This window comes from Saimiri boliviensis, chromosome 16 (genome assembly GCF_048565385.1).
Source record: "Saimiri boliviensis isolate mSaiBol1 chromosome 16, mSaiBol1.pri, whole genome shotgun sequence".
Lineage (NCBI taxonomy): Eukaryota > Metazoa > Chordata > Mammalia > Primates > Cebidae > Saimiri > Saimiri boliviensis.
In genome coordinates this window covers 1,293,260-1,319,360 of record NC_133464.1, presented here as the reverse complement: position 1 = coordinate 1,319,360, position 26,101 = coordinate 1,293,260, and the positions used below count along the sequence as shown (strand labels likewise).

General features: G+C 54.8%; 1 protein-coding gene across 21 annotated transcripts in view; it reads left to right on the top strand.

Moving 5' to 3' along the window:
- The window catches only part of MCF2L (MCF.2 cell line derived transforming sequence like), a 208,262-nt gene that overhangs the window by 138,953 nt on the left and 43,208 nt on the right, over positions 1-26,101 (top strand). For 18 of the 21 annotated variants that reach the window (XM_039473180.2, XM_039473179.2, XM_039473182.2 and 15 more), the window contains one exon: positions 19,332-19,422. In XM_039473180.2, the coding sequence (XP_039329114.2) occupies positions 19,332-19,422 (91 nt within the window). Of the gene's footprint in view, positions 1-10,713; positions 18,921-19,331; positions 19,423-26,101 lie in introns of those variants that run through there. The other 3 variants (XM_039473185.2, XM_039473187.2, XM_039473188.2) reach the window with 3 other exon arrangements.

Below are 26,101 nucleotides of genomic sequence, written 5' to 3'. Positions count from 1 at the left end.
GTGTCGGATGTGTGTGCTGTGTGTGCTGTGTGTGTGGTGTGTGTGTGGGATGTGTGGTGTGTGTCTGGCGTGTGTGTGGTGTGTGTGTGGGATGTGTGGCGTGTGAGTGCGGTGTGAGTGGGGTTTGTGGTGCGTGTGTGTCGGATGTGTGGGATGTGTGTGGCGTGTGAGTGCGGTGTGAGTGGGGTTTGTGGTGCGTGTGTGTCAGATGTGTGGGATGTGTGTGGCGTGTGAGTGCGGTGTGAGTGGGGTTTGTGGTGTGTGTGTGTGTCGGATGTGTGTGCTGTGTGTGTGCTGTGTGTGTCGGATGTGTGTGCTGTGTGTGTGGTGTGTGTGTGGGATGTGTGGCGTGTGAGTGCGGTGTGTGTGGGGTTTGTGGTGTGTGTGTGGGATGTGTGTCGGATGTGTGTGCTGTGTGTGCTGTGTGTGTGGTGTGTGTGTGGGATGTGTGGTGTGTGTCTGGCGTGTGTGTGGTGTGTGTGTGGGATGTGTGGCGTGTGAGTGCGGTGTGAGTGGGGTTTGTGGTGCGTGTGTGTCGGATGTGTGGGATGTGTGTGGCGTGTGAGTGCGGTGTGAGTGGGGTTTGTGGTGTGTGTGTGGGATGTGTGGCGTGTGAGTGCGGTGTGAGTGGGGTTTGTGGTGCGTGTGTGTCAGATGTGTGGGATGTGTGTGGCGTGTGAGTGCGGTGTGAGTGGGGTTTGTGGTGTGTGTGTGTGTCGGATGTGTGTGTTGTGTGTGTGCTGTGTGTGTCGGATGTGTGTGCTGTGTGTGTGGTGTGTGTGTGGGATGTGTGGCGTGTGAGTGCGGTGTGTGTGGGGTTTGTGGTGTGTGTGTGGGATGTGTGTCGGATGTGTGTGCTGTGTGTGCTGTGTGTGTGGTGTGTGTGTGGGATGTGTGGTGTGTGTCTGGCGTGTGTGTGGTGTGTGTGTGGGATGTGTGGCGTGTGAGTGCGGTGTGAGTGGGGTTTGTGGTGCGTGTGTGTCGGATGTGTGGGATGTGTGTGGCGTGTGAGTGCGGTGTGAGTGGGGTTTGTGGTGTGTGTGTGTCGGATGTGTGTGCTGTGTGTGTGGTGTGTGTGTGGGATGTGTGGTGTGTGTCTGGCATGTGTGTGGTGTGTGTGTGGGATGTGTGGCATGTGAGTGCGGTGTGAGTGGGGTTTGTGGTGCGTGTGTGTCGGATGTGTGGGATGTGTGTGGCGTGTGAGTGCGGTGTGAGTGGGGTTTGTGGTGTGTGTGTGGGATGTGTGGCGTGTGAGTGCGGTGTGAGTGGGGTTTGTGGTGCGTGTGTGTCAGATGTGTGGGATGTGTGTGGCGTGTGAGTGCGGTGTGAGTGGGGTTTGTGGTGTGTGTGTGTGTCGGATGTGTGTGTTGTGTGTGTGCTGTGTGTGTCGGATGTGTGTGCTGTGTGTGTGGTGTGTGTGTGGGATGTGTGGCGTGTGAGTGCGGTGTGTGTGGGGTTTGTGGTGTGTGTGTGGGATGTGTGTCGGATGTGTGTGCTGTGTGTGCTGTGTGTGTGCTGTGTGTGTGGGATGTGTGGCGTGTGAGTGCGGTGTGTGTGGGGTTTGTGGTGTGTGTGTGGGATGTGTGTCGGATGTATGTGCTGTGTGTGCTGTGTGTGTGGTGTGTGTGTGGGATGTGTGGTGTGTGTCTGGCGTGTGTGTGGTGTGTGTGTGGGATGTGTGGCGTGTGAGTGCGGTGTGAGTGGGGTTTGTGGTGCGTGTGTGTCGGATGTGTGGGATGTGTGTGGCGTGTGAGTGCGGTGTGAGTGGGGTTTGTGGTGTGTGTGTGTCGGATGTGTGTGCTGTGTGTGTGGTGTGTGTGTGGGATGTGTGGTGTGTGTCTGGCATGTGTGTGGTGTGTGTGTGGGATGTGTGGCATGTGAGTGCGGTGTGAGTGGGGTTTGTGGTGCGTGTGTGTCGGATGTGTGGGATGTGTGTGGCGTGTGAGTGCGGTGTGAGTGGGGTTTGTGGTGTGTGTGTCGGATGTATGTGCTGTGTGTGCTGTGTGTGCTGTGTGTGTGCTGTGTGTGGGATGTGTGGTGTGTGTCTGGCGTGTGTGTGGTGTGTGTGTGGGATGTGTGGCGTGTGAGTGCGGTGTGAGTGGGGTTTGTGGTGCGTGTGTGTCGGATGTGTGGGATGTGTGTGGCGTGTGAGTGCGGTGTGAGTGGGGTTTGTGGTGTGTGTGTGTCGGATGTGTGTGCTGTGTGTGTGGTGTGTGTGTGGGATGTGTGGTGTGTGTCTGGCATGTGTGTGGTGTGTGTGTGGGATGTGTGGCGTGTGAGTGCGGTGTGAGTGGGGTTTGTGGTGTGTGTGTCGGATGTATGTGCTGTGTGTGTTGTGTGTGCTGTGTGTGTGCTGTGTGTGGGATGTGTGGTGTGTGTCTGGCGTGTGTGTGGTGTGTGTGTGGGATGTGTGGCGTGTGAGTGCGGTGTGAGTGGGGTTTGTGGTGCGTGTGTGTCGGATGTGTGGGATGTGTGTGGCGTGTGAGTGCGGTGTGAGTGGGGTTTGTGGTGTGTGTGTGTCGGATGTGTGTGCTGTGTGTGTGGTGTGTGTGTGGGATGTGTGGTGTGTGTCTGGCATGTGTGTGGTGTGTGTGTGGGATGTGTGGCGTGTGAGTGCGGTGTGAGTGGGGTTTGTGGTGCGTGTGTGTCGGATGTGTGGGATGTGTGTGGCGTGTGAGTGCGGTGTGAGTGGGGTTTGTGGTGTGTGTGTCGGATGTATGTGCTGTGTGTGCTGTGTGTGCTGTGTGTGTGCTGTGTGTGGGATGTGTGGTGTGTGTCTGGCATGTGTGTGGTGTGTGTGTGGGATGTGTGGCATGTGAGTGCGGTGTGAGTGGGGTTTGTGGTGCGTGTGTGTCGGATGTGTGTGCTGTGTGTGCGGTGTGTGCTGTGTGTGTCAGCGACAGTGCGTGCGTGCACTCCGCCCGCGTCCTTCCCCCCGGGCGGGCCCCGTGGGTGTCGGCCCCACGCCCTGGTTCTTCCTGGAAGTCACACTCCGTAGCGACACGAGCCGCGCGTGGCCCTGGGAGGCCCCGCGGGCCCGGGTGGGCAGGGCACGCGGCACAGGGAGGGCGCGGGCGAGCAGAGCCGCCTGGCCCGCCGGCTCCCCGGCGCCGTGGCAGCTCCCTGGATGTCGTGAGCACGGGGTGGGGGTCCCCAGGGGGGCTGTGGGGCGTCCAGGGTGTGGCCGCCGGCCCGCCCTTCCCGAGGGGGTGAGCCGTCCTCGCCGCGTTTTGGGGGAGCCCTCTTTCTGAGGGCATCTGAGGGATGCTTTCGTGGGAGGTTCAGAGCCTGGTAAGACGTGGGCGAAGCCCGGCCTCTGCGGTGAAGCCGGGGCTCCGCGGGCCTGGCAGGTGCGGCTTGGTGGAGGGACCATCCCAGGAGTCCCTGCATCGTTGGCGAGCAAAACTGCCAGGCTAGTGAGGAGGGGGAGACCTGCCCGTGGCGCCCTGGGGTGCCCCCACCAGAAGCGCCCTCTCAGGGGCCCTCCTCCCAAGGCGTGGGCGGGGCTGCCCTCTGCTGGACACACGGAGCGTTGCGGGCCAGTCCGGGGCACCCCAGACCCAGGGAGGGAGGGCAGCGTGGACCGTTTCTTCCGGAAGGCGGGCGAGACCCTGGCACAGGCAGTTCCCCAGCAAGCAGCTTCCCGAGAGCGGCACAGACGGCGCGGTCTCTCAGTGGGAAAAGTGAGGTCAGGGCCAGGCTCGTTCTTCCGAAGGTCAATGCAGATTAAATGCACAAATCTCTCACGAAGGCTGCTTTTAAGGGGTTTCGGCTCTTACGTTCTAGACCAAGCATCGCTCTGTCACTTGAGAAAGAATGTTGTATTCTAATGTTGATCTTCCTTCTGTTTTCACATGCAAATACCAGGTGTCCCCATTTAGGCACCGTATCTGACTATACGCATCGTTTTTAAAATATTAGACTGAAGTAGACGAGTTTGCCCCGAATGGTTTGGGACGCCTATTCATATAAAGCTAGTTCCTGGTCTTTGGAAAGATGACTCACCAGGGCGGAGGGGGTGACTTGTGCTTTCCTGCTCAGGTGCCCGCCGGTGCTGATGTGGGCCCTGCATGTTGTGGGTGCCGGGCTTTGCGCTCTCCCGTCCGTCAGAGGGCAGATTCGGACCTCTGAAAATCCTGCAACCCTTCCTGTTCCTAATGGAACTCAATGTCACCAACATCGGCCAGGCCTTGGTAGGAGCCAAGGCCTCAGAGAGGCGCTAGGGACCAGGGACAAGCCGATTCCAGACCCTGCAGCCCCGTCAGAGCCCCGTGGGCCAGGGAGGAGACGTGTCAGGCCTGGGTGTCCAGGCCCCACTTGCTGAGAAGTCTCAGGGGTCAGCGGACACTGCGGACGCAACGGCAAATAAACAGAAAATCGTGGTGCTGAGACACTGCGTCAGCTGTGGAGGGTGTACAGGCAGCAGGGCTCTGGGAAAAGAGTCAGAAAGAGACGGAGAGACAGAGTCAGAGACAGAGAGAGAAAGAGACAGAGAGAGAGAGACAGAGACAGAGACAGAGAGATAGACAGAAACAGGGAGACAGAGAATAAGAGACAAAGAGAGAGCCAGAGACAGAGACAAAGATAGACACACAGAGACAGAGAAAGAAACAGAGACAGAAACAGAGAGAGATAGAAACAGAGGCAAAGAAAGAGACAGAGGAAGAGACAGAGACAGAAAAGAGAATCAGAGAGAGACAGAGCATGAGGGAAGTAGGGGGGCAGCAGCATCACCATGGAACTTAATGTTAGGGGGGTCACAGAGGCCCCAGGAGGGAACTTAATGGCGGGGGGATCACAGAGACTCCAGGAGGGAACTTAATATGGGGTGGATCACAGAGGCCCAAGGGGGAACTTAATGTTGAGGGGGTCACAGATGCCCCAGGAGGGAACTTAATGTTGAGGGGGTCACAGATGCCCCAGGAGGGAACTTAATGTCGGGGGGCAGGTCACAGAGGCCCCAGAAGGCAGCCAGCTCCCTGCAGGATTTTCCAGCAAGAGGAACAATGTGTCAATCAGCTGGGGAGAGCTGCACAGGCCAGATTAAAGAAATAGCATGTTTTATGCGGCCAGAAATGACCCAATAAAGAAAGAAAAATGAATTCACATTTTCTTGATTTCACACCTAAAACGTATTCTCTGTGCACCGACTGAGCCCAGTGGTAAGCAAATTGGCACAGATATGACAGAGCCCACAGTGCACAGGACTGGCATGGCGGTGGCTCTAGAACCTGAGTCCTGAGTCTCCTCCCCGGGCCCCTGCAGTCCTGGAGCCCACGTCTGCCCTCCACAGGAGCATGTAGAGTTCACTGACGCTGATGACAGTGACTTTCCATGGGCCTGGTTCAAAGCCCCCAGCTCCTTGGGAGGTAGGGACTCCATCTCCCAGTCAGCTTGCAGGGACAGGGTCAATTCAGCCACAAGAGGCATGTGTACATACAGAGACACACACACAGGCTTGCACGTGCCACACACACACACAGGTGTGCAGGCACAGTTACACAGATGCACAGACACGTGGGCACTCACACACACAGACACACCCACACACACAGATGCACACGATACACACAGGCTTGCATGTGCCACACACACACACATGCATGCAGGCACTCACAGTTACCCAGATGCACAAAGGCACACGGGCACTCACACACACACACACACACACATGCATGCAGACACTCACAGTTACACAGATGCACAGACACACGGGCACTCACACAAACACACACATGCACACACATACACACATGCATGCAGGCACTCACAGTTACCCAGATGCACAAAGACACACGGGCACTCACACACACACACACACACACATGCATGCAGACACAGTTACACAGATGCACAGACACGGGCACTCACACACACACATGCACACACATACATGCATGCAGGCACTCACAGTTACACAGATTTGCAAAGACACGGGCACTCACACACACAAACACACATGCACACACATGCATGCAGGCACTCACAGTTACACAGATGCACAGACACACAGGCACTCACACACACAAACACACACATGCATGCAGTCACTCACAGTTACACAGATGCACAAAGACACAGACACTCACACACAAACACACACGCATGCAGGCACTCACAGTTACACAGATGCACAAAGACACACGGGCACTCACACACACACACATGCATGCAGGCACTCACAGTTACACAGATGCATAAAGACACACAGGCACTCATACACACACATGCATGCATGCACTTACAGTTACACAGATGCGCAAAGACACGCGGGCACTCACACACACACACAGAAACACCCCCACACGCAGATGCACATATGCACACACACAGGCTTCCATATGCCACACACACACATGCATGCAGGCATGCAGGCACTCACAGTTACACAGATGCATAAAGACACACAGGCACTCACACACACACACATGCATGCAGGCACTCACAGTTACACAGATGCACAAAGACACACGGGCACTCACACACACAAACACACATGCATACAGGCACTCACAGTTACACAGATGCACAAAGACACACGGGCACTGATACACATGCATGCATGCACTCACAGTTATACAGATGTGCAAAGACACGTGGGCACTCATACACACAGAAACACCCCCACACGCAGATGCACACATGCACACACACAGGCTTCCATATGCCACACACACACATGCATGCAGGCATGCAGGCACTCACAGTTACACAGATGCACAAAGACATGCAGGCACTCACACACACACCCCCACACATACAGATGCCTGCACCATGCACATGCACACACCATACTCACATGCATACACCACACATACCTACACAGATGTACAGATGTACAAAGATGCAGGCACTCACACAGACACACCCATGTGGGTGTTCACACACATGTACAGATGTACAAAGATGTGGGCACCCACACACACAGACACACCTATGTGGGTGTGTACATACACGTACAGATGCACACAGGCATGCACATGCATACACACACATGCATGGTACTCACACACACACACACCTGCCATGAGGGATCAGCCCCCAGGATCCAAACAGCTTCCATCAGGCCCTACCTCCAGCACTGGGGATTGCAATTCAACATGAGATGTGGGCAGGGACAAACATCCAAGCGATATCTCACACACACAGGCACACAGATGCAGAGGCCCTCACGCACTTACATACACAGATGTGCACATGTATAACCACACACACGTACACACAGAGACACACAGGCACTCATGCACTTACATACATGTGCACATGTACAACTACATACACAGACACACAGACTCTCATGCACTTACACAGATGTGCACATGTATAACCACACACAGACACGCAGGCTCTCATGCACTTACATACACAGATGTGCACATGTATAACCACACACACACACAGGCACTCATGCACTTACATACACAGATGTGCACATGTATAACCACACACAGACACACAGGCACTCATGCACTTACATACATGTGCATATGTACAACTACATACACACACAGGCTCTCATGCACTTACACAGATGTGCATATGTGTAACCACACACAGAGACATGCAGGCTCTCATGCACTTACACAGATGTGCACATGAATAACCACACACAGGCACGCACACACAGGCTCTCATGCACTTACATACACAGATGTGCACATGTGTGACCACACACACAGAGACACACAGGCACTCATGCACTTACACAGATGTGCACGTGTGACCACACACACACAGGCATGCAGGCGCTCATGCACTTACGCAGATGTGGGCATGTGTAACCACACACACACACACACACACACACACACGTGCATGCATACCCCCCACAGACCTGCACATGTACACACCACATGCATGCACAGTTTCTGTAGACTGTATGAGGAGGGTGAGCGTGGCTGGAACAGAAACACAAATGGAATCATCGGGCTGCCAGTCAAGAGGGGCGTCCTCCTATCTCACTGATTCTAAGATGAACGCCTACATCCAGCCTGGTTTGTTGTCCCCTGTGGTGACCTGAGCGCCCCGTCCTGCTGTCTGAGCTGGCGAGCAGCTGGACCCCAGCCCTTGGAAGAGCCCTGCTTCTCGCTGAGGGTTTGATTTCCTACTGAACTTTGAATTGGCTTTTGGATATAAAGACAGGAAGTGTCTGTGGGCATGGGTGAGTGTGCCAAACGGTTGCAATACGTGTGCATTAAAAAGTGAAGCTTCCGCTTCACATGCTTCCCTCTCCCCAGCTGGCTGTGGAGCTGCATTTGGTGGCACCCACAGCGGTGGGACAGCACGGGACCCCCCGCCTCACAGCCTGCTGCTTCTGTGCAGGGCATGTCGTGGCACCTGTCTACCTTGGCACCCTTTGCTGCCACCTTTAATTTTACATATATATTTTTTTATGTTGAGACCAGCTCTTGCTCTGTCACCCAGGCTGGAGTGCAGAGGCAGGATCTCAGCTCACTGCAGCCTCGACCACCTGGGCCCAGGGTGATGCTCCTGCCTCAGACTCCTGAGTAGCTGGGACTGCAGGCATGAGCCATCACACCCAGCTAATTTGGGTATTTTTTGTAGAAATGGGGTCTCACCATGTGGCCCAGGCTGGTCTGGGTTCAAGCAATCCGTCCAAATTGGCCTCTGAAGTGCTGGGATTGCAGGCGTGAGCCACCACACCCAGCTGTGCCTTCTTTTTAAAGGCTGACTGGCCCCATGACGTAAGTGGACCCAGTGTGTGCACGGCCTGCTTGTGGGCATTTCGTGGTCCCCACGGTTTCCCTGTTAGGGTCACTGCTGTAAAGAGTAGCTGTGTGGCTGGTTTCTGTGTTCTGTCTGTGAAATTATACCCCGTTTCCGGCAGTGCTCAAATGCTCTGGCCGGGTGATTCCCTCCAACCGCAACCCCAACCCCAAAAGAGTAGGCAGTTCCAGGGCCCCCCTCGTCGGCCAGCCTTGTCTGGCCTGAGGCCATGCTTTCCCCGGTCACCCCGCATAGTCTTAAGCCCTGAGAGGAAGCTCTGCCACCCAGCAGCCTCGTGGGGAGGAACCGGGTGTCTGCGCTGCCCTGGCTGTGAGGTCTCTTCCCGGCGTGCTGACCGTCTCCAATCCGCGTTTTCTTCATGGAGTCTGCTGCTTCTGAGCACTTGGGACAGGTCCTGGAGTTCCTGCAATGCTTCCTCCGGGGCCTGCACACACCGCGGTGACCGCCTCCCGGACGCCCTCGTCCCACGCCCTCCTGAAGTGAGTTCTCTGTTACGCTGTTGAATTGAACAGCCACTGACCACCTGTGGCCGTTTAAATGTAAAATGAAAGCCAAATAAAATTAAAAATCCAGCCCATAGCAGGTAGGGCTGCCCTTTTTTTTTTTTTTTTTTTTTTTTCAAAGACAGAGTCTGACTGTTGCCCAGGCTGGAGTGCAATGGCACAATCTCAGCTCACTGCAGCCTCAACCTCCCAGGCTCAGGTGATCCTCCCACTTCAGCCTCCCGAGTAGCTAGACTACAGGCACGCCACCAGTTCCGGCTAATTTTTGTGTTTTTTATAGAGATGGGGTTTCACCATGTTGCCCAGGTTGGTCTCGAACTCAAATGATCCCCCTGCCTCAGCTTCCCAAAGTGCTGGGATTACAGTTGTGAGCTACTGGCCCAGCCTGGCTGCCTCGTTTGTGCTCACACAGGACCAGCAGCTGCTCACTGGCCATGCGATGGTTATGCTGGCTCCGTCCTGGATAAGGAGTGAGTGCCCATGCTCTTGCCCTTGCCCTGGTCTCGCCCTTGCCCTGGTCTCGCTGGCATGAGCAGAAAGACAAGGCCAGGGGTTGCACTGTCTGTGCCCAGGGTCCGGGATACAGCCCAGCACTGACCTTCCTTGGGGAGGGACTGTCCAGGAGGTTAAGGGTTGCAATGGCCACGGAGACATAGGTCTGAGGTGAGGAAGGTGCTGCCTGGGGTAGGGCGGGCCCACAGTCCCGGGAGGCTGGCATCAGGTTGGGTGCCCTGATAGCAAAGGACCCTGAGGTCGGTACACCTCTTGGGCCTGTCCTGGGAGGGGGCGGACCCTTCCTTGGGCACGGCGGCTCTGCTCCTGGCCCTGCCTGTGCCTGCCCACACCCTATCCTCCTGTCCCCTGCCTGGGGGGCCAGGGAGGCAGCCAGATGTAAGGCCCGGTGGAGACCTAGGGAGGTTCTTGCCCAAGCAGCGGTCGGACCCCACGTCCCGGGCCCCAAGGGCTGGTCTCTCCTCGGCTTAAAACTCCTGAGCTAGCAGGAGCTGGGAAGACACCCTCAGGGTGAGATAAAAGGTGCCAGGACTGAGAGATCTTCCCAAAGGCCACTGTCCCCCCCACCCCCCCCACCCTGAGATTCTACAAGACAGGAGAGCCCGCGTGAGTGCAGAGGCTGCATTCGCCCTCCAGAGGGGCCCTGGAAGACCCCGCGCCTGCCCCTGCGCAGGATGCCTGGGCCAGGCTGGGGCCGTGGTGCCCATGGCACCTACACCGGAGGGCGGGAGCAGGAGGAAGAGCAGGTCCCCGTGCAGCCCCACGTGCGGCCCCACGTGCGGCCCCCGCGGACTCACCCTTCCCGCCGGAAACACTTGCGATGTTCACTTGCAACCACGCGAGGGCGCCGCTGGGCACCCACCGCGCAGGGAAACGTTTCCAATCTGGAGGCTTCTCCGTGTGGCTCGACGCTGTGGCCGCTTCACGTTTCCAGGTCGTGTCCGGCTGTCACTACCGTGCAGGGCGTTTTTGAGCCGTGCGTGCTTCACTGTAAGCTCGTCTGTAAACCGTCATACATGACGCTGCTCAGGTAGGACGTCCTGACAGTGAGGTTTTCCATATTTGCAAACCACAGAGTTACGTCCCGCTGGCCACAGACGTCCTTGGTGGGAAGCCAGGCCCCGTGGCCTCGCCCAGCTCTGCAGTCTGCGTTGCCGCGTTCCGCCTCAGGCCCCCTGGCGGTGCGAGCTCTGGGTGTCTGGTCCCTCAGGGGTCCTGTCTCCCCTCCCCAGCCCCCCTGCGGCTCCTTCGCCTGTTCCCGTCGGGATGCAGCTCCAGCCCCCCCACCCCCGGCAGCTTCGTGGCCAGCCGCCTCCGTGGATTCAGGTGGACGCAGCTCCTGCGGGGAGCTCCTGTGTCATCTGCCCTCTGCCCAAGGCTCCTTGGAGGACAGGGATTCAAAGTCCTGCTGTGGTGTGAGCCATGCACACACCCCAGTGTTTACAGGTAGCCTCCGGGCTCAGACCCCAGCGCCCCACTTGTGAGCTGTCTGACCCTGGATATGTGGTTCACGTCTGTGTTCTTCAGTTTCTGCACATTGACAATGGCTGAGGCCCCTTCGGTGGTGAGTCTGTGTGACGGGCGGTGGTGCAGCAGGGGCTTGAGGGGTGTTTGGGCAGGTGGAAGGTGGCTTCCGGTCAGGATTTGGCATCACAAAAAACAGTCCTGGGGTCACATGAGTGGATTTTGCTGTTATGGAGGACACCTGTGTCTGTGACTCCAGGGCCCACTGCCCATGCCCAGAGGCTCTGCAGTCCACCAGACCCCAGCCTTATTCTGGGTTCACAGTCGGGCTGCTGTTGCAGAAGCTTGCAGAGGAGTCTTTGGAAGTGAGAATGACGCCAGTGTTCCCTTTAAGTTGTGCCATGGATCTTCCTTTCTTTTATGCAGAAGTTAACAGATTCGTTTGCTTTTCACAACCGGAGTCCTAAGACAACTGAGTGGCGCTTTTCTTTTGCCATTTCTTTATGACTGTGTTGGCTTTTAGGAATCACAGGTGTGCTGGGGTCACCAAGGCTGTGCCTGTGCCTCTGAGCTCTGGGAGGCCTTCTGCAAGGTTTGCTTGAGACGCCGGCCACCCACAGGTTACTGGGCATGGAGGGCAGGAGAATAAAGCAGGCCAGGGCTTCAGGTGGGGCTGATGCCATGGAGGGCAATGGCAGTGGCAGGAGCCACCAGAGAAGGCCGTGCTGTCCCTGCCCCGCACCCCCGGGAGTGCCTGTGTCGCAGAGGCCGGTCCTCACCCAGGAGCCCTCTGAGCTCACACCTTTCTCATCCAGGCTTCCACGATATCACTCCCCTTGTGTTCCTCTTGGGTTCCAGCTGCTGCAGGCGGACGGCCCCCACACCCCTCCACCAGATCCTGACTCTCAGGGGACCCCCAGTCTCCATTTGTGTTATTCTCATCTGGTCCATGGGGTTCAGATACCAAGGAGAACTTTTACCATCCGTGAGTTCCAGGCCCCACTCTCGAATCACCGCATCAGAATATCCAGGAGTGGCCTGAGAAGACCTGCAAGCTCCCGATGTTTCTCTTGCCGAGCCCCTAGGCGTGGAAGGTGGATGGCAGACCAGGGCAGGTTGAGCTAGACAGAGTGAAGAACAGAAATTCTGGGGAAGTAGGAAACTGTAATCAAAGGTGAAACCGCCTCTTCCCAGCAGTACCCTTTGTGGAAACCTTGAAGAGGTGGCTGCACATCTACAAGGCACGGGGTGAGACTCAGGTCCGACTGATCTGGTTCAGAGCCAGGATACCCCTTTCCACCTGAGTTACATTTGTCATCGTTCATGTAAATGTTTCTGTTGGATGGAAACAGGCTTAAAACCCACGATCTGACTTCTGTTCTGGCTATAATAGAGCATCTTGTAACCAACTGATATTCCTACCAAGAGCCACTGTAAAACCTGGGTAAAATTTTATTTAAAAATCTGTTGGCGGGACTGAGAGCCTCCAGAGGCAGCCAGGACTTGGGGAGCCAGATTCTGGAATTTCACAGACCTGAGCTCCACTTTCTGCATTTAATGGTGAAATATGGAACGTTGCCCCAGAGCTCAGAGACACTGTTCCTGTTTCTATTCAGAATTGTGCTTGGAGGTACCAGGCAGACAAGAAGACAAGAAAATAGGATAAAAGCCTTAGGATTGAAACAGCAAGAAACACAGATATTCATTATTTGTAGACAATGTGGTTATGTATGAAGAAAATCCAAATTAAGTAACAAACTCTTAAGCTGAGTAACTTAGCAAGGTCAATGGCTAGGGGCCAATATACTAAACTTAATTGTATTTTAGTATTTTTATATATACCAACAATGTGTATCTGGAAAATGAAATCTATAGATATCACCTATAATGACATCAAAATTGAGTACATAGGAATAAAATCATATCTAATAAGAGATGTGCAAGACTTCTAAGCAGAAAACTACAAAATGTTATTGAAAGAAATTAAAATAGCTCAAATAAATGGAGGAATATTTTAGTTCACAGATTAGAAGACAATTAATATTATAACAATGTCAGTTCTCCCTAAATAGACATATAGATTGAATGCAATTCCCAAATAAAATTCCAGCAGGTTTTTCTTTATCTAGCTGTAAACATTGAACATTTATAAGAAAATGTAAGGGGTGAGGAACAGTCAACCCAACTTTAAAGAACAAAGTTGGAAGCTGATACTGCCAAATATCAAGACATATTATGAAAGTGACAATGATTAACACAGATGGTGTAAACCGAAGAGCAGCAGTGCAGAATACAGAATCCAGACACAGACATCTACAGTCTCTCCATTTATTTCAAAAGTGATACTGTCACACAGGGGCAGGGGGAAAAGAACATCCTCAGTAAGAGGAGTGGATGTGATTGACTGTTCATGTGGGAAATTATGAAAGCAGATCCCTGCCTCACACCACATGTAAAAGTTAATTCCAGATAGATCGCAGGTGTAAATGTGAACTCTAAAGTAACATAGCCTCTATTCTAGACAAACAGCAAAATGCCTACCTCAGAGTAAGAAAAGATTTCTTATACAAGGTTTAAAAAGCAGTTATCAAAGCAATTATCAGAAAGGGAAAGGTCAGTAAGTTGGGCTACATTAAAGTTAAGTGACTCTTTTCATCAAAGTGCACCATGAAGACTGACACCGAAAGCCAGCAGATGTTTGCAATGTATGCATCAAAGAAGAAACTTGTTTCTAGCTTATACAGAGAACTACACACCAACAAGAAAAAGAGAACCGAGTAGCAAAACAGCAAAAAGATGTGAACTGGCATTTCGTGAACAGGAGGAAGCTTCCTACCTCTGGGAAGTGCAAATTAAAGCCATACCAGGGCACCACTCTGCACCCACAAGAATGGCTAAAATGCCACCAACAGACAGTGTCCAGTGCTGACAAAACCAGGGAGCAACTGGAAGTCGCGTGCATTTCTGGCGGGTATATATTTGTCCACATCTTCATAAACACAGCAATTCCTAAGAACCTGTCCAACAGGAGTGTGTATTGTGTGTACTAGAAGACATGCATAAGAATGCTCATTGTCTTATATTCAGTTTAACCCCAAACTAGAAACAACGCAAATGTCCATTAAGAGTAGAATTTATTAATGAATCATATGTCGTCATATATGTATAACCCAGCAACAAGAATGAACAGACGCCCCACTGCAACAATGTGGGTGAATCCCACAATGTTGAAAGAAGCCACACACTACAAAAGCACGTATTGCATATTTTTATTTGGTCAAAATTCAACAGCAGGCAAGACGAATTGATGGTGACGCGAGTGGGGATGGGGCACCCTGGGTGAAGGGAACGGCCTCTCAGTCTGGGCACTCGCTGCCATCACTCACCCTCTGTGCTTCTGCGTGATGTGCTTTATAATTGGACAAAATATTCGCGTAAAGAAAGGTGTCCTCCAAGTAAAAGAGCTTAGATGCCCCCTCCTCTATCCCAGATGGGCCAAGGTAACTGAGCCACACAGTGGAGGGAGCGTCCTCTGTGTGTTTTGCTTTTCTTGAGGATACAGCCACCCTGCTGTTTGGGGACCTTTCTCCTGGGTTCCTCTTCCCGTCTTGGGTGCCGGTTGACGTTTGAGAAGCAAAGACACCAAGGATCCCCTTCCTCCTGCCTGGGCCTCATGTCACCTCAGCCCCTCCTGGCCACACACTGTTGATTCCTGAGCACTGCTGCTCCAGTGTCCTGGCCTCCGCCTGCCCCCACCACGTCCACGCAGCAAAGGCAGGTGGCCAGGCACCAGGGGAACGTGGTGCTGGGGCCTCCCTGCCCCACTGGCAGGGAGCAGCCAGCCTCTGCATCCAGAGTGCCCCTCACGCTCTGCTCCTGTCCAGTGAGCTGTGGTCAGAACACCCAGGCTGGCTGCCTGCCCACGTGGGTCGGGGACCACACGGCTCCCAGGGTCACTCAGGAGTCCTGAGCGGTTTAGGCCTCTGTCAGAGAAGACACAGTGATTGGAACGTTCCTGAGACCGTTTATGAGACCTCTGGGCCTTTTCTGGGCCAAAAGTGATCTCACTGGCCTCAAACTTAGCTGCTGGGCGGCTGGCCAGGGTGGCCCCTCCAAGGGCAAGTGTTGCGGAGCTGGAAGCCGATGTCGGAGCACCTGTGCGCGCGTTCGTGCCCCGGGTACTCAGGGCATTTCTGGATGGCTGCCAGCTTGAGTTATTTCACCAACTCCTGCCGCACCACCTTCCTCTATCTGGGGACCCTGGGGATCATTTCTGCTGGAATTAAGCAGGAGCCACACCACCCTCTCCCTCAGGCACAGGAGGCCACAGATGTGGGCGTATATCCGAGCTCCGTGAGCCCCGGTCCTTGCTTCTGTGAGCAGATCCAGGTCCTGCCTTACAGTTTTGGGCAGTGTAGCCTCAGGAAAGCCATGTGCTGCAGAGGGGATTGTGTGGCCCTGCCCTCAGGACCACAGTCCATATGCGTAGAGGAGGCGCCGGGGCTCCTGACATCCTCGAATCAGCACCTTCTGAGCCGGTGTTCCCAAAACGTGGTAGGAGAGGAGACTGAGGAGGCGTGGACAAGTGTCCACTGGGCCCTGCGCAGGGGCAAGGTCACAGTGGGGGCTATGCAGAGCAGGAGGCTGCGTGCTCCTGTGTGGGCATCTGGGGTCGGGCCTCTGCTTGGTGGGAGCACTAGGAGGCCACCGGGGTGGGTGTGGCCTTAAGGAGCACACATGGCACCTGAGCCAGGCTCCCCTGTCTGTGCTCACAGCTATGTGACTTTGGGCGTGTGACTAAAACCTTCTGTGCCTGGAGAGGATCATAGCACCGGCCTCGGGATGGTCCCCCGAGCTTGGTGAATGTCTGCAGGGCTGCCGGCTCACGGCCTGGTCCGTAGCAGCCCTGGAGGACAAGTCCGTCTCCCTGAAGAAGCGAGCCTCCCGCCCTCAGTGTTCCCGTGCACTCCCTGTGCCGGCACCCACGATGGTGAGCGCGGCCCGGGCGGGAGGAATCTGCGCTGTGGTCCCACGCAGGCCCCACGCCTTCTGCAGCTGAGCCACGGCGACACCCAGGACCACCACCTGGAAACCAGTCCGTCCTTCTCGTTCAGAAACTGCTTTTCTAGGATGCGTTTTTGTGAGTTGAATAAATTTACGGCACTTCACATTTCACTTACAATTTTGACTTCTAAAAAATATTTTTGGTTGGTAACTTTGGTTTCTCGTTGAAAACACTTGCCTATTTGTGATACTGGTGTTCCCATTGCAATGTAACGTAAAGATTTTTATATCTTAGAGCTTTTTAAACTCGAGTCGTGTACACACAGAGTGAGTGGAAGCGCCCGCACGGGCGGGCCGGGCCGCTTCCCAGTGGTGTTGGGAGTGCGTGGCATCTTTTCGTGGCTGCAGCGTCAGCCTGCACTGCCTGGGTGTGAGATAGACGTGCACCTAATGGCGTGAGTAGCTGGATGTGGGGGGCTCTGGGCACTGCAGACGGTGAGGCAGGAGCTTGGCCGCATGGGAGGCAGAAGCTCCGTGGCTGGAATTGAGTGTGTTTGGGTCACAGAAGTCTGGGGGGGGTGGTGTTCTGTGTCCAGCAGCTCTCACACGGCAGTCGTGATCGTGGTTGCTAGTCCTAGCCTGTTATGGAGTACCGAGGAGATTCATTGGCTGACTCAGAGGCAATCACCTCCACCCCAATCAGGGCTCTATTCCAGGGGAGAAACTGAGTCAGGCTTTGTGACTCTGCAAAACAGTGATGCCGCTCAGCCAGCGTTTCGGGTTGCAGCACCCTCAGTGGCTTCATTTCACTCTCACAGTAACCCCCAGGGGTGGATTCTGTGACTATCCTCGTTTCTGCAGAAAAGGAAGCAGAGGTGGTTCACAGCTGAATCACCTGCCCAGGGCGATGCCTTTGCAGGGCCTGGCAGAGCCTGGCAGAGCCTGCCAGCATCACAGAGGCAGTGAGCCCCTCTGGCCCGACCCACGGCCCCTCAGCAGGGGCTCTTTAGCAAACCCTGCAGATGGGCAGCTTGGCGGGTTTCTCAGACCCCCGCTTCGGGACTTGAGAGTCCTTCGCTGGTCTGAGGATCGTGTGCTCAGTGGAAATTGATCATTTGGGCTCTTCTTTCCTTCACTCTGGGAGGAGTGGGATTATGTGCTTAGCAGAAGTCAGTCGTCCTGGGCTCTTTTCTCCTCCACTCTAGGAGGACTAGGAGCCAGAGAGCTCTGGGCCCGGCTCCCTGGCTTGAAGTCCAAAGGCAGCTCTGACCGCACCGCCTGGGGCAGGAGGGAGGGGAGCTGGCTTCTGTCTCTGTAACCTGGCGTATCCAAGGTCCCGTTGTGGAAAAGGGACGTTTAGCGCCTGTTTCTGGAGGGTAACTTGTAACTCTGTGCCTCTCCCAAGGGAGCACGCAGGTCTAAACGGGGGTAAGATTTCCTGTACCTACTGCATCTCACAGTTCAGAAAAAGTCATCAAAGTGCTCAGACTCAGGAAGTAAATAAGGAAATATGAAAACATTATTTACTTCTTTTTTTTTTTGAGACAGTCTCTCTCTCTTGCCCAGGCTGGAGGGCAATGTTGCCATCGCAGCTCACTGCAGCCTCAAACTCCTAGGCCAAGCAATCCTCCCACCTCAGCCTCCCAAGGAAGGCTGCACCAGCACACTCAGCTAATATTTGCAATTTGTGTAGAGATGTGGTCTCGTCATGTTGCCCAGGCTGGTCTTGAACACCTGGACTCCAGTGATCCACCCACCTTAGCCTCCCAACGTGCTGGGATTACAGGTGTGAACTACCATGCCCGGCTGATAATATAACAACAACAACAAAAATCTTAGCTCCGTGAGAATTAGGCCAGATCAGAAAATGAATTCTGTTTGTGCCCCCACAGCTGTGAAAAGGAGGGGCTGACTCCCGTGCGTGCAGCAGTCTAGTGCTTTGGATGAAAGCAGATGTTTATTCATGCACTTACCCAGAAGGTTTCTGCTGTTACTGAATCAAACTTCCCTGTATATGAGGAGTTGTTCACTATCGGGTGCAGACAGGGACACAGAAGCAGCAGCAAACACAGCCACACACCCACGCACAGTCGGGGGTCGCTGCCGTGTCTTCGTGGTCCTGGGGGTTGCTGTTTCTGTCTTTTAAGTCCGCGTGTCAGAAGGTCTGAGACATCTGCTTAAGTCCCTGGCTTCATTAATGATGCTTACAGCGTGCAGAGCGTTCTCAGAGACTGCATAATTGATCTGTGCCCTGTAGAATTCTGATTTTCGTGTAAACCCAGGATGTGTTCAGGGACTCGGAAATCAGCAGTTCCAGCCCTGCCTTAGGCGTGCCTGTGTGGTTCTTTCTGCTGTGGATTGGCTGGTGGTAGCAGCTGCTGGCACCACGCAATTGGCTTGGCTATGGAGTGAGCCCGCGGAAGAGGCCTCTCCGCCTCTACTCCGTGACTCAGGCTCCCGCCGCCAGCCTCAGCCGAGGACGGAGGCTGTGGTTACACAACGCGCAAGTGTGGTCCTGTCACAGATGTGGCTGTCGCAGAGAGTGCTGCCTGTGCTCCTGTTTCCAGCAGATGCCTGGGAACCTTTGGACGTCTTGGGGATTTTCTCCCAGCACCATGTCAATGCCGCCACGAGCAAATCCTTGACAGGGACCGGCACGGGCACCTCAGATGCCAGGACCAGCGTGATGTATGCGCCATAAGACTATTTTGGAGGGTTTGGTCAGCTGGTCACTCGGGAAAGGAAAATGACTCGGCTGTACTGTGGAATGTAAAGTGACTGACTCGGGAGAGGTGGTTCTGCCTGGATGTGCGAACTGAGGGGGCTGATGTCAGGCGGAGCGATGAGAACACACTGAAAGTGTCTGCCCTTCCTGAGATAAGAGCAGGTTCTGGGACTGTGGGGCTGGGGCTGCAGGGGCCCCCAAGGAAACGCCGAGCTCTGCTGAGACCCCCGTGCGGCATCACTCTCACCTGGTGTTGCAGAAGTGGCATCATGAATATGGGGGGACCACCTTCCAGGGAGGTCTTCCTAGGGGGTTCGTGGGCGGCCGGCTTCCCACCTGCACACATTAACGGCGGCGTCTCTTCCTCACTGCAGCCTGCAGGACGCTGGCATCGGGTTCATCCTGGTGATAGACCGGCGGCGGGACAAATGGACTTCCGTGAAGGCGTCCGTCCTGCGCATCGCGGTAAGTGCCACCAGGCTCTGCCCTGCGCCCAGCCCCTCCCTGGGCTGCGTGACTGCAGGGTCCTCTTCCTCTGGGTGCCTCGCGCTGAGGGGGACAGAGCCCAGCCCCGGCAGGCGGAGGCCGGCGCCAAGGCCCCCTGCTTGGGCTCCCGAGGAGCTGGTGCCTGTGTGTGGGTTTTCGCAGATGGGGGAGCTTTTAGGGAGCCCAGGATGACTTGAAAACGATTTCCTCAGGCAGGGCAGCCCATCTGTTTCTGAACAGCGCGTCTGAGATGCTCAGGTTGAATCTGCACTCTCTCTTTCATGAAACACAGCATGCCTGGCTAGGCGGCGGTGGGTGTGTGCAGAGACACTCCAGCCTGCAAGTTTGAAGCAGCCCTGCACAGCTTTTCTCAGTGATTTTCTCCTTTCCAAATCGGGCCATCTATCTTTAGCTGTGACACGATGCGCCGCCACCGCCTCCCTTTCCCGGTAACCCAGCCCTGCTTGGAGCTCTCCTCCCTCCCAAGGACCTTCCCATGGCGTCTGAGAGTTTGCAGATTCTGCACCCTGCCTTCCATGGCAGAGGAGGAGCTGGGTTTGCCGTTGGTTTTAACCCAGAGTAACCATTTAAGAGGAAAGAGATTAAGTCAGCAGAAAGCCCCCAAGTCTTATTTTCGTCGGTAGCTCTCACCCGTATGCACAACCCCGGCGTGGAGCATTTCTCACCCACACTCTCTGTGCCTGTCAGTCCAAGTTTCATTGCAGCCAAAGGACCAAAAATAAGAGGGCTGAGTCAGCTGAGTCAGCTGTCAGTCTTTGGGGTGAAGCATCTCCTTGCGCCCCCACCGCGCCCCTGCCCCTCACCGCGGCTGGCCCCTGTTCCCGACCCTGCCCCAACCTGGCGCACGATACCTATGGCATCATTATCGGGAAAAAGTCTGCCTGTCTGCCTGGAGGTGACCTGGGACCATGGGTCCTCAGCTGGGACGGCACAACTGCTCCAAGCATTCCCCAAACCCTGGTGAAGTCCGATTCTCCTGGCCTCTCCCAGGTCCTGCGTTCAAACCATCTTTGGGTTCCCCGGCCTCTAGTGGCTGCCGCGCTAAGGTTCTGGGTAGAAAAAGATGCCGTCCCTTTCCCTGCCCACTCCCTCTTTCCTTCGTCTTTCACAAGAACTAGAGGCCCCACCTCTGTCCTGATGCCCACAACCTTCATCGTTTTGGCAGAAGCCTGTCACTGGGCCACTAGTTCTCACCGGAGTCTTTGGAATGAAGTGTCTCTTTGCACCCTCACCGCACCCCCTGCCCCTCACCGTGGCTGGCCCCTGTCCCTGATGCTGCCCCAACCTGGAGCACGCTGCCTAGGGCATCGTTATCTGAAATAATTCAGAACACTTCAGGATGCTTCCAAAAAAGTAGACGTGTATAGAATCAGCCTTCCCTTCCTGTAACACTGCATTTGTTTGCTTTTGCGTCACTGTAAAGAAATACTTGAGCTGGGTAATTGATAAAGAATGAGGTGTAATTGGCTCACAGCTCTGCAGGCTGCACAAGCTCGGCACCTGCATCTTCTCAGCTTCTGGGGAGGTCTCAGGGAGCTTCCAGTCATGGTGGAAGGCAGCGGGAGCCTGAGTCAGGTGGTGAGAGAGGGAGCGAGAGAGAAGGGGGCGGTCCTGGACTCGGACAGCCAGATCTCAAGTGAACTTACTGAGCGAGAACTCACTCATCACCGAAGGGATGGCGCTGAGCCGTTCATGAGGGGTCACCCTGTGATTTGATCACCTCCGGCACTGGGAATCACATTTCAACATGAGATTTGGAGGGGACATGAGGGGACAGAAGTCCCACCCATATCAAATGTCCCCAGAAATGTACCAAGTTCTTGAGATAAGCCATCACCAGCTAATAGCAATGTGTCCCTTTCATGACTGCACGTTTTAAATGAGTTTGCGCATGATGTCATAGACAATTTTTTAAAAATTAAATCGTGAGAACCACAGGGTCAGACACACGTGGATGGACAACAGATGCCCTAGAAAGCATCCATCAGTCCTGGGCTCACAATGTTCCCAGCAAGCGCATCATCGTTGAAAGAACAGACAACCCTGTTACAGCCACATCTTTCACACTTACCTGCCACCAATATAAGCCAGCCCTCAGGACGTCTCTCAGCAAGACGTGGTGGTAGGAGTTGGCGTCCATGTCAGGACGCTTGAGGGTATGAGGACGCACCTGGGTGCCTCCATGCCTGTGGGGTCCATGCGCCTTCATCTTCACACACCCACCACAGCCATCACTCACACATGGCTCCCGAACCAGGGACTCTTTGCCTGGGCTCCTGCTCTGCTCCTTCCTCTGGGAGGCCACACTTCACTACATGTGTCACGGCGCTTCTGCTCAAACTTCACAAAGTGTGCCATGGCATCCCCACTCACACTTGACTACATGTGCCATGGCACTTCTGCTGAGACTTCACTAAGTGTGCCACAGCGTCCCTGTTGACACTTCACTACATGCGCCACAGCACTTCTGCTCAAACTTCACTAAGTGTGCCACGACGTCCCTGCTCAGACTTCACTACATGTGCCACAGTGCCTCTGCTCACACTTCACCATGTGTGCCATGGCACTTCTGCTCACGCTTCACTGTGTGCCATAGTGCCCTGCTGACACTTCACTACGTGTGTCACGATACTTCTGCTCATGCTTCATGTGTGCCACAGTGCCCCGCTCATGCTTCACTACATGTGCCACAGCACTTCTGCTCACACTTCACTACGTGTGCCACATTGCCCCTGCTCACACTTCGCTATGTATGCCACGGTGCTTCTGCTCACGCTTCACTACATGTGCCACGGTGCCTCTGCTCATGTTTCACTATGTGTGCCACAGTGCCCCTGCTCACACTTCACTATGTGTGCCACAGTGCCCCTGCTCACACTTCACTATGTGTGCCATGGTGCCTCTGCTCATGCTTCACTACGTGTGCCATGGTGCCCCTGCTCATGCTTCACTACGTGTGCCACATTGCCCCTGCTCACGCTTCACTATGTGTGCCACGGTGCTTCTGCTCACGCTTCACTACGTGTGCCACGGTGCCCCTGCTCACACTTCACTATGTGTGCCACGGTGCTTCTGCTCATGCTTCACTACATGTGCCATGGTGCCCCTGCTCACGCTTCACTACGTGTGCCACAGTGCCCCTGCTCACACTTCACTATGTGTGCCATGGTGCCTCTGCTCATGCTTCACCACGTGCCATGGCACCCCTGCTTACACTTCACCACATGTGCCACAGCGCCTCTGCACATGCTTTGCTACAGGTGCCACTGTACCCTCACACATGCATCATCCATCATGTGTGTCTCAGATTAGTCATTCCCAGGTTAGATGACAAGAGCTTCCCGAGATACAAGGTCGCTTTTTTTAAGAAATACAGAAATTATTTTCTAAAAGGAGAGTATTTCTGCAAGGTCACCCTGCAAGAGAGCGAAGCAGCCCCCAGCAGACCCATGGTTTAGATGTTGCTCTTCAGCTGCCGAGTGTCCCATTCCACACACGTGTGTGTGAGCAAGTGAATTTCTGAAGCAGGTGTGGGTGTGAGTGAGTGAATTTCTGAAGCAGGTGTGGGTGTGAGCAGGTGAATTTCTGAAGCAGGTGTGGATGTGAACAGGTAAATTTCTGGAGCAGGTGCGGGTGTGAGGGGGTGAGTTTCCGGAGCAGGTGCCAGTGTGAGCGGGTGAGTTTCTGGAGCAGGTGCGGGTGTGAGTGGGTGAATTTCTGAAGCAGGTGCCAGTGTGAATGGGTGAGTGTCTGGAGCAGGTGTGGATATGAGCAGGTAAATTTCTGGAGCAGGTTCCAGTGTGAGCAGGTGAGTTTCTGGAGCAGGTGTGGGTGTGAGCGGGCGAGTTTCTGAAGCAGGTGCCAGTGTGAACAAGTGAGTGTCTGGAGCAGGTGTGGATGTGAGCAGGTAAATTTCTGGAGCAGGTTCCAGTGTGAACGAGTGAGTTTCTGGAGCAGGTGCGGGTGTGAATGGGTGAGTTTTTGAAGCAGGTGCTGGTGTGAGCAGGTGAGTTTCTGAAGCAGGTGTGGGTGTGAGCGGGTGAGTTTCTGAATCAGGTGCAGGTGTGAGTGGGTGAGTTTCTGAAGCAGGTGCAGGTGCGAAAGGGTGAGTTTCTGAAGCAGGTGCTGGTGTGAGAGGGTGAGTTTCTGAAGCAGGTGCGGGTGTGAACGGGTGAGTTTCTGAAGCCAGTGCTGGTGTGAGCGGGTGAGTTTCTGAAGCAGGTGCGGGTGTTAGAGGGTGAGTTTCTGAAGCAGGTGCAGGTGTGAGAGGGTGAGTTTCTGAAGCAGGTGGAGATGTGAGCGGGTGAGTTTCTGAAGCAGGTGCAGGTGTGAGCAGGTGAGTTTCTGAAGCAGGTGCAGGTGTTAGAGGGTGAGTTTCTGAAGCAGGCTGGCTCATCTTGAAAGCTCTGTCTTGTGAACATCATAACTGAACAGTTAGTGTTTGAGTTTTTATTTTTGTAGTGATTCTTATACCACAAAAATGTGGCTTTTTCTATTTTTTTTCCTTTAGTTCTCAGAGCTCACCAGCACTGGTTTGGAAGCAACAGAAGCTAGCATTTTTCCAGTAAAATCACCCAGAATTCTGTCTAATGCCAGTGCTTTCTTGCCATGAGAATTTACAGTCATGTTACTACACAGACTGTATTTGTGTAGTCAGCATGTCCTGAGGGTCTTCTCTGTCCCGGGCACTGCCCGGGTGTCGCAGATGTAAGGGAGGAAATGAGCAAGGCGCACCCACAGCTGGGAGTGGACAGTTGAGGGACATCTCGATGGGGTCACAGGCAGGGGCGGAAAGGAGTGGCTGGGAGGGCAGCTGAGCGGTGGGGAGGGGGCAGAGTCAGGCCCCGCCCACCAGGCCCCGCCCACCTGGGCTGTGACCCTGGAGGAGTGTCTTCTTGTCCCCAGGCCCCTGCTGCTCAGGAGCCAGGCTGCCTCCAGGAGGGTTTGGTGCGCGAGGGGCATGAGCAACCAGCAGGAGACGGTGATGGTGGGCGTTGGATGGGCAGGAAACAGAGCTCGGAGCCCTGGTTTCATGAAGGAGAAGTGGGGCACAAGGCCGAGGGGCCAGGCAGTGGTGGCACTGTCATAGGAGCTGCTGTGCACGTGCTGAGGCTCGTGCCTGGGGGTCGCTGGGCAAGGGAGCGAGGGCAGCCACGGACCTGGCCGAGCCTGGGTACCGGGCAGACTGGGAGGGGTACAGGTCTCTGTGGAGGGGAAGGGGTGGGTGGCGGAGCTTCAAGAGGGCCCCAGGCTCTGTCCATGGGCTGCTCACTGCCCGGAGAGGGCAGACCAGGGATTACCACTTGCGCATCTTGGTTCAGTTGTTTGGAGATGGTGCGATTAACCTGACATGGGGGCACCAACTAGTGCCTGCAGGGCCACCTGGATGCCACCCCCTGTGCCCCAGCCTCGACCGCAGGCTTTGGTGGCCTCGCCTTCCGCCTAAAGTGGCTTTGGGAAAACTAGCACTTAGCACCAGCCAGGCCAGCCGGGTCCTCAAGCAGCTTCCAAACAGCCACAGGCTCCAGCTGCCCAACCCCACCAGGGCGCCCGGCTCACGGTGCTGTGGGCGCCACACAGCAAGCCCAGGACAGAGACTGCACCTCCAAGCACTCAGCCACTGAGGGAGACGCAGCACTTACGTAATGCACTGTGATCGGGCTATATTTAGCCACCATATGTGCTGTCGTATGAGCTGAGCTTTCCCTCATTTGGGGTGTTCTTTTTTCTTTTTTGGATGCCTTCAGCATGGCTTGGAATCGAAAAATAAGACATTGGAAGAGCCAAAGTCCAGTGTTCCCAAAACCAGGGTCCCTGTGCCTCCATGCAGAGCAAAGCCCGTGTGGTGCTGAGGGTGTGCGGGAGCAGGGTTCGTTCACTGCCAGCCATGCAGGGGTTCAAGCACCCAGCAAGGCCAGAAGGACGAGATTCTCCTCTGGGAACGCACATGCCTCTTCTGCCTTAGTCCAACAGTCGCGCAGTCCTCAGATAGAGGCATCTTTTATCAAATGCTGTTGCAAAATCTCACCCTCTTCCACTGTACCGTGCATGCGTGTTCACACTTTCTGATTTTGTAATTTATTTTTGGATTTTATATATTCGTGTTTATATCAAACTAAATCTAGATCCTCAAGTATGTGGCTGGAGAAAGTGAATCTAATTTTTAGTCTGCATGGGACCAGAACTCTGGTTTTTCCTGTGACGCCAGTGCAGTCTGTATGTGCAGGAACACTAGAAAGCGAGGTGTCTGAGGGATCCCGGACTTCTGGGTCATCCAGCACATCCCTCACATTGGCAAAGTACGCTTGTATGTGGCCCTGCAACTGGACCCTCCCCTGTGCCAGCTACTGGGGCTGCAGAGGAGCTGACTGTGGCGGTGGGGGGAATGGTGGCGGTGGGAGAGGTGCTAACTCCAGGAGGACTTCTCGGCGGAGGTGATGCTTACTTACTGAGAGCCTGACAGGAGGAGCTGTTCAGATGGAGAGTGGGGGACGAGGAGCTTCCCCTGAAATGCAGAGCAGCTCTGGGATGAGGGGTGAGAGCGCAGGCTGCCAAAGAGAGACAGCCAGGTCCGTGTGCCCCTCTCTGAAGAGGCAAGACCGCCCCACAGGGCAGGGAGCTAAAATGCACAATGAGT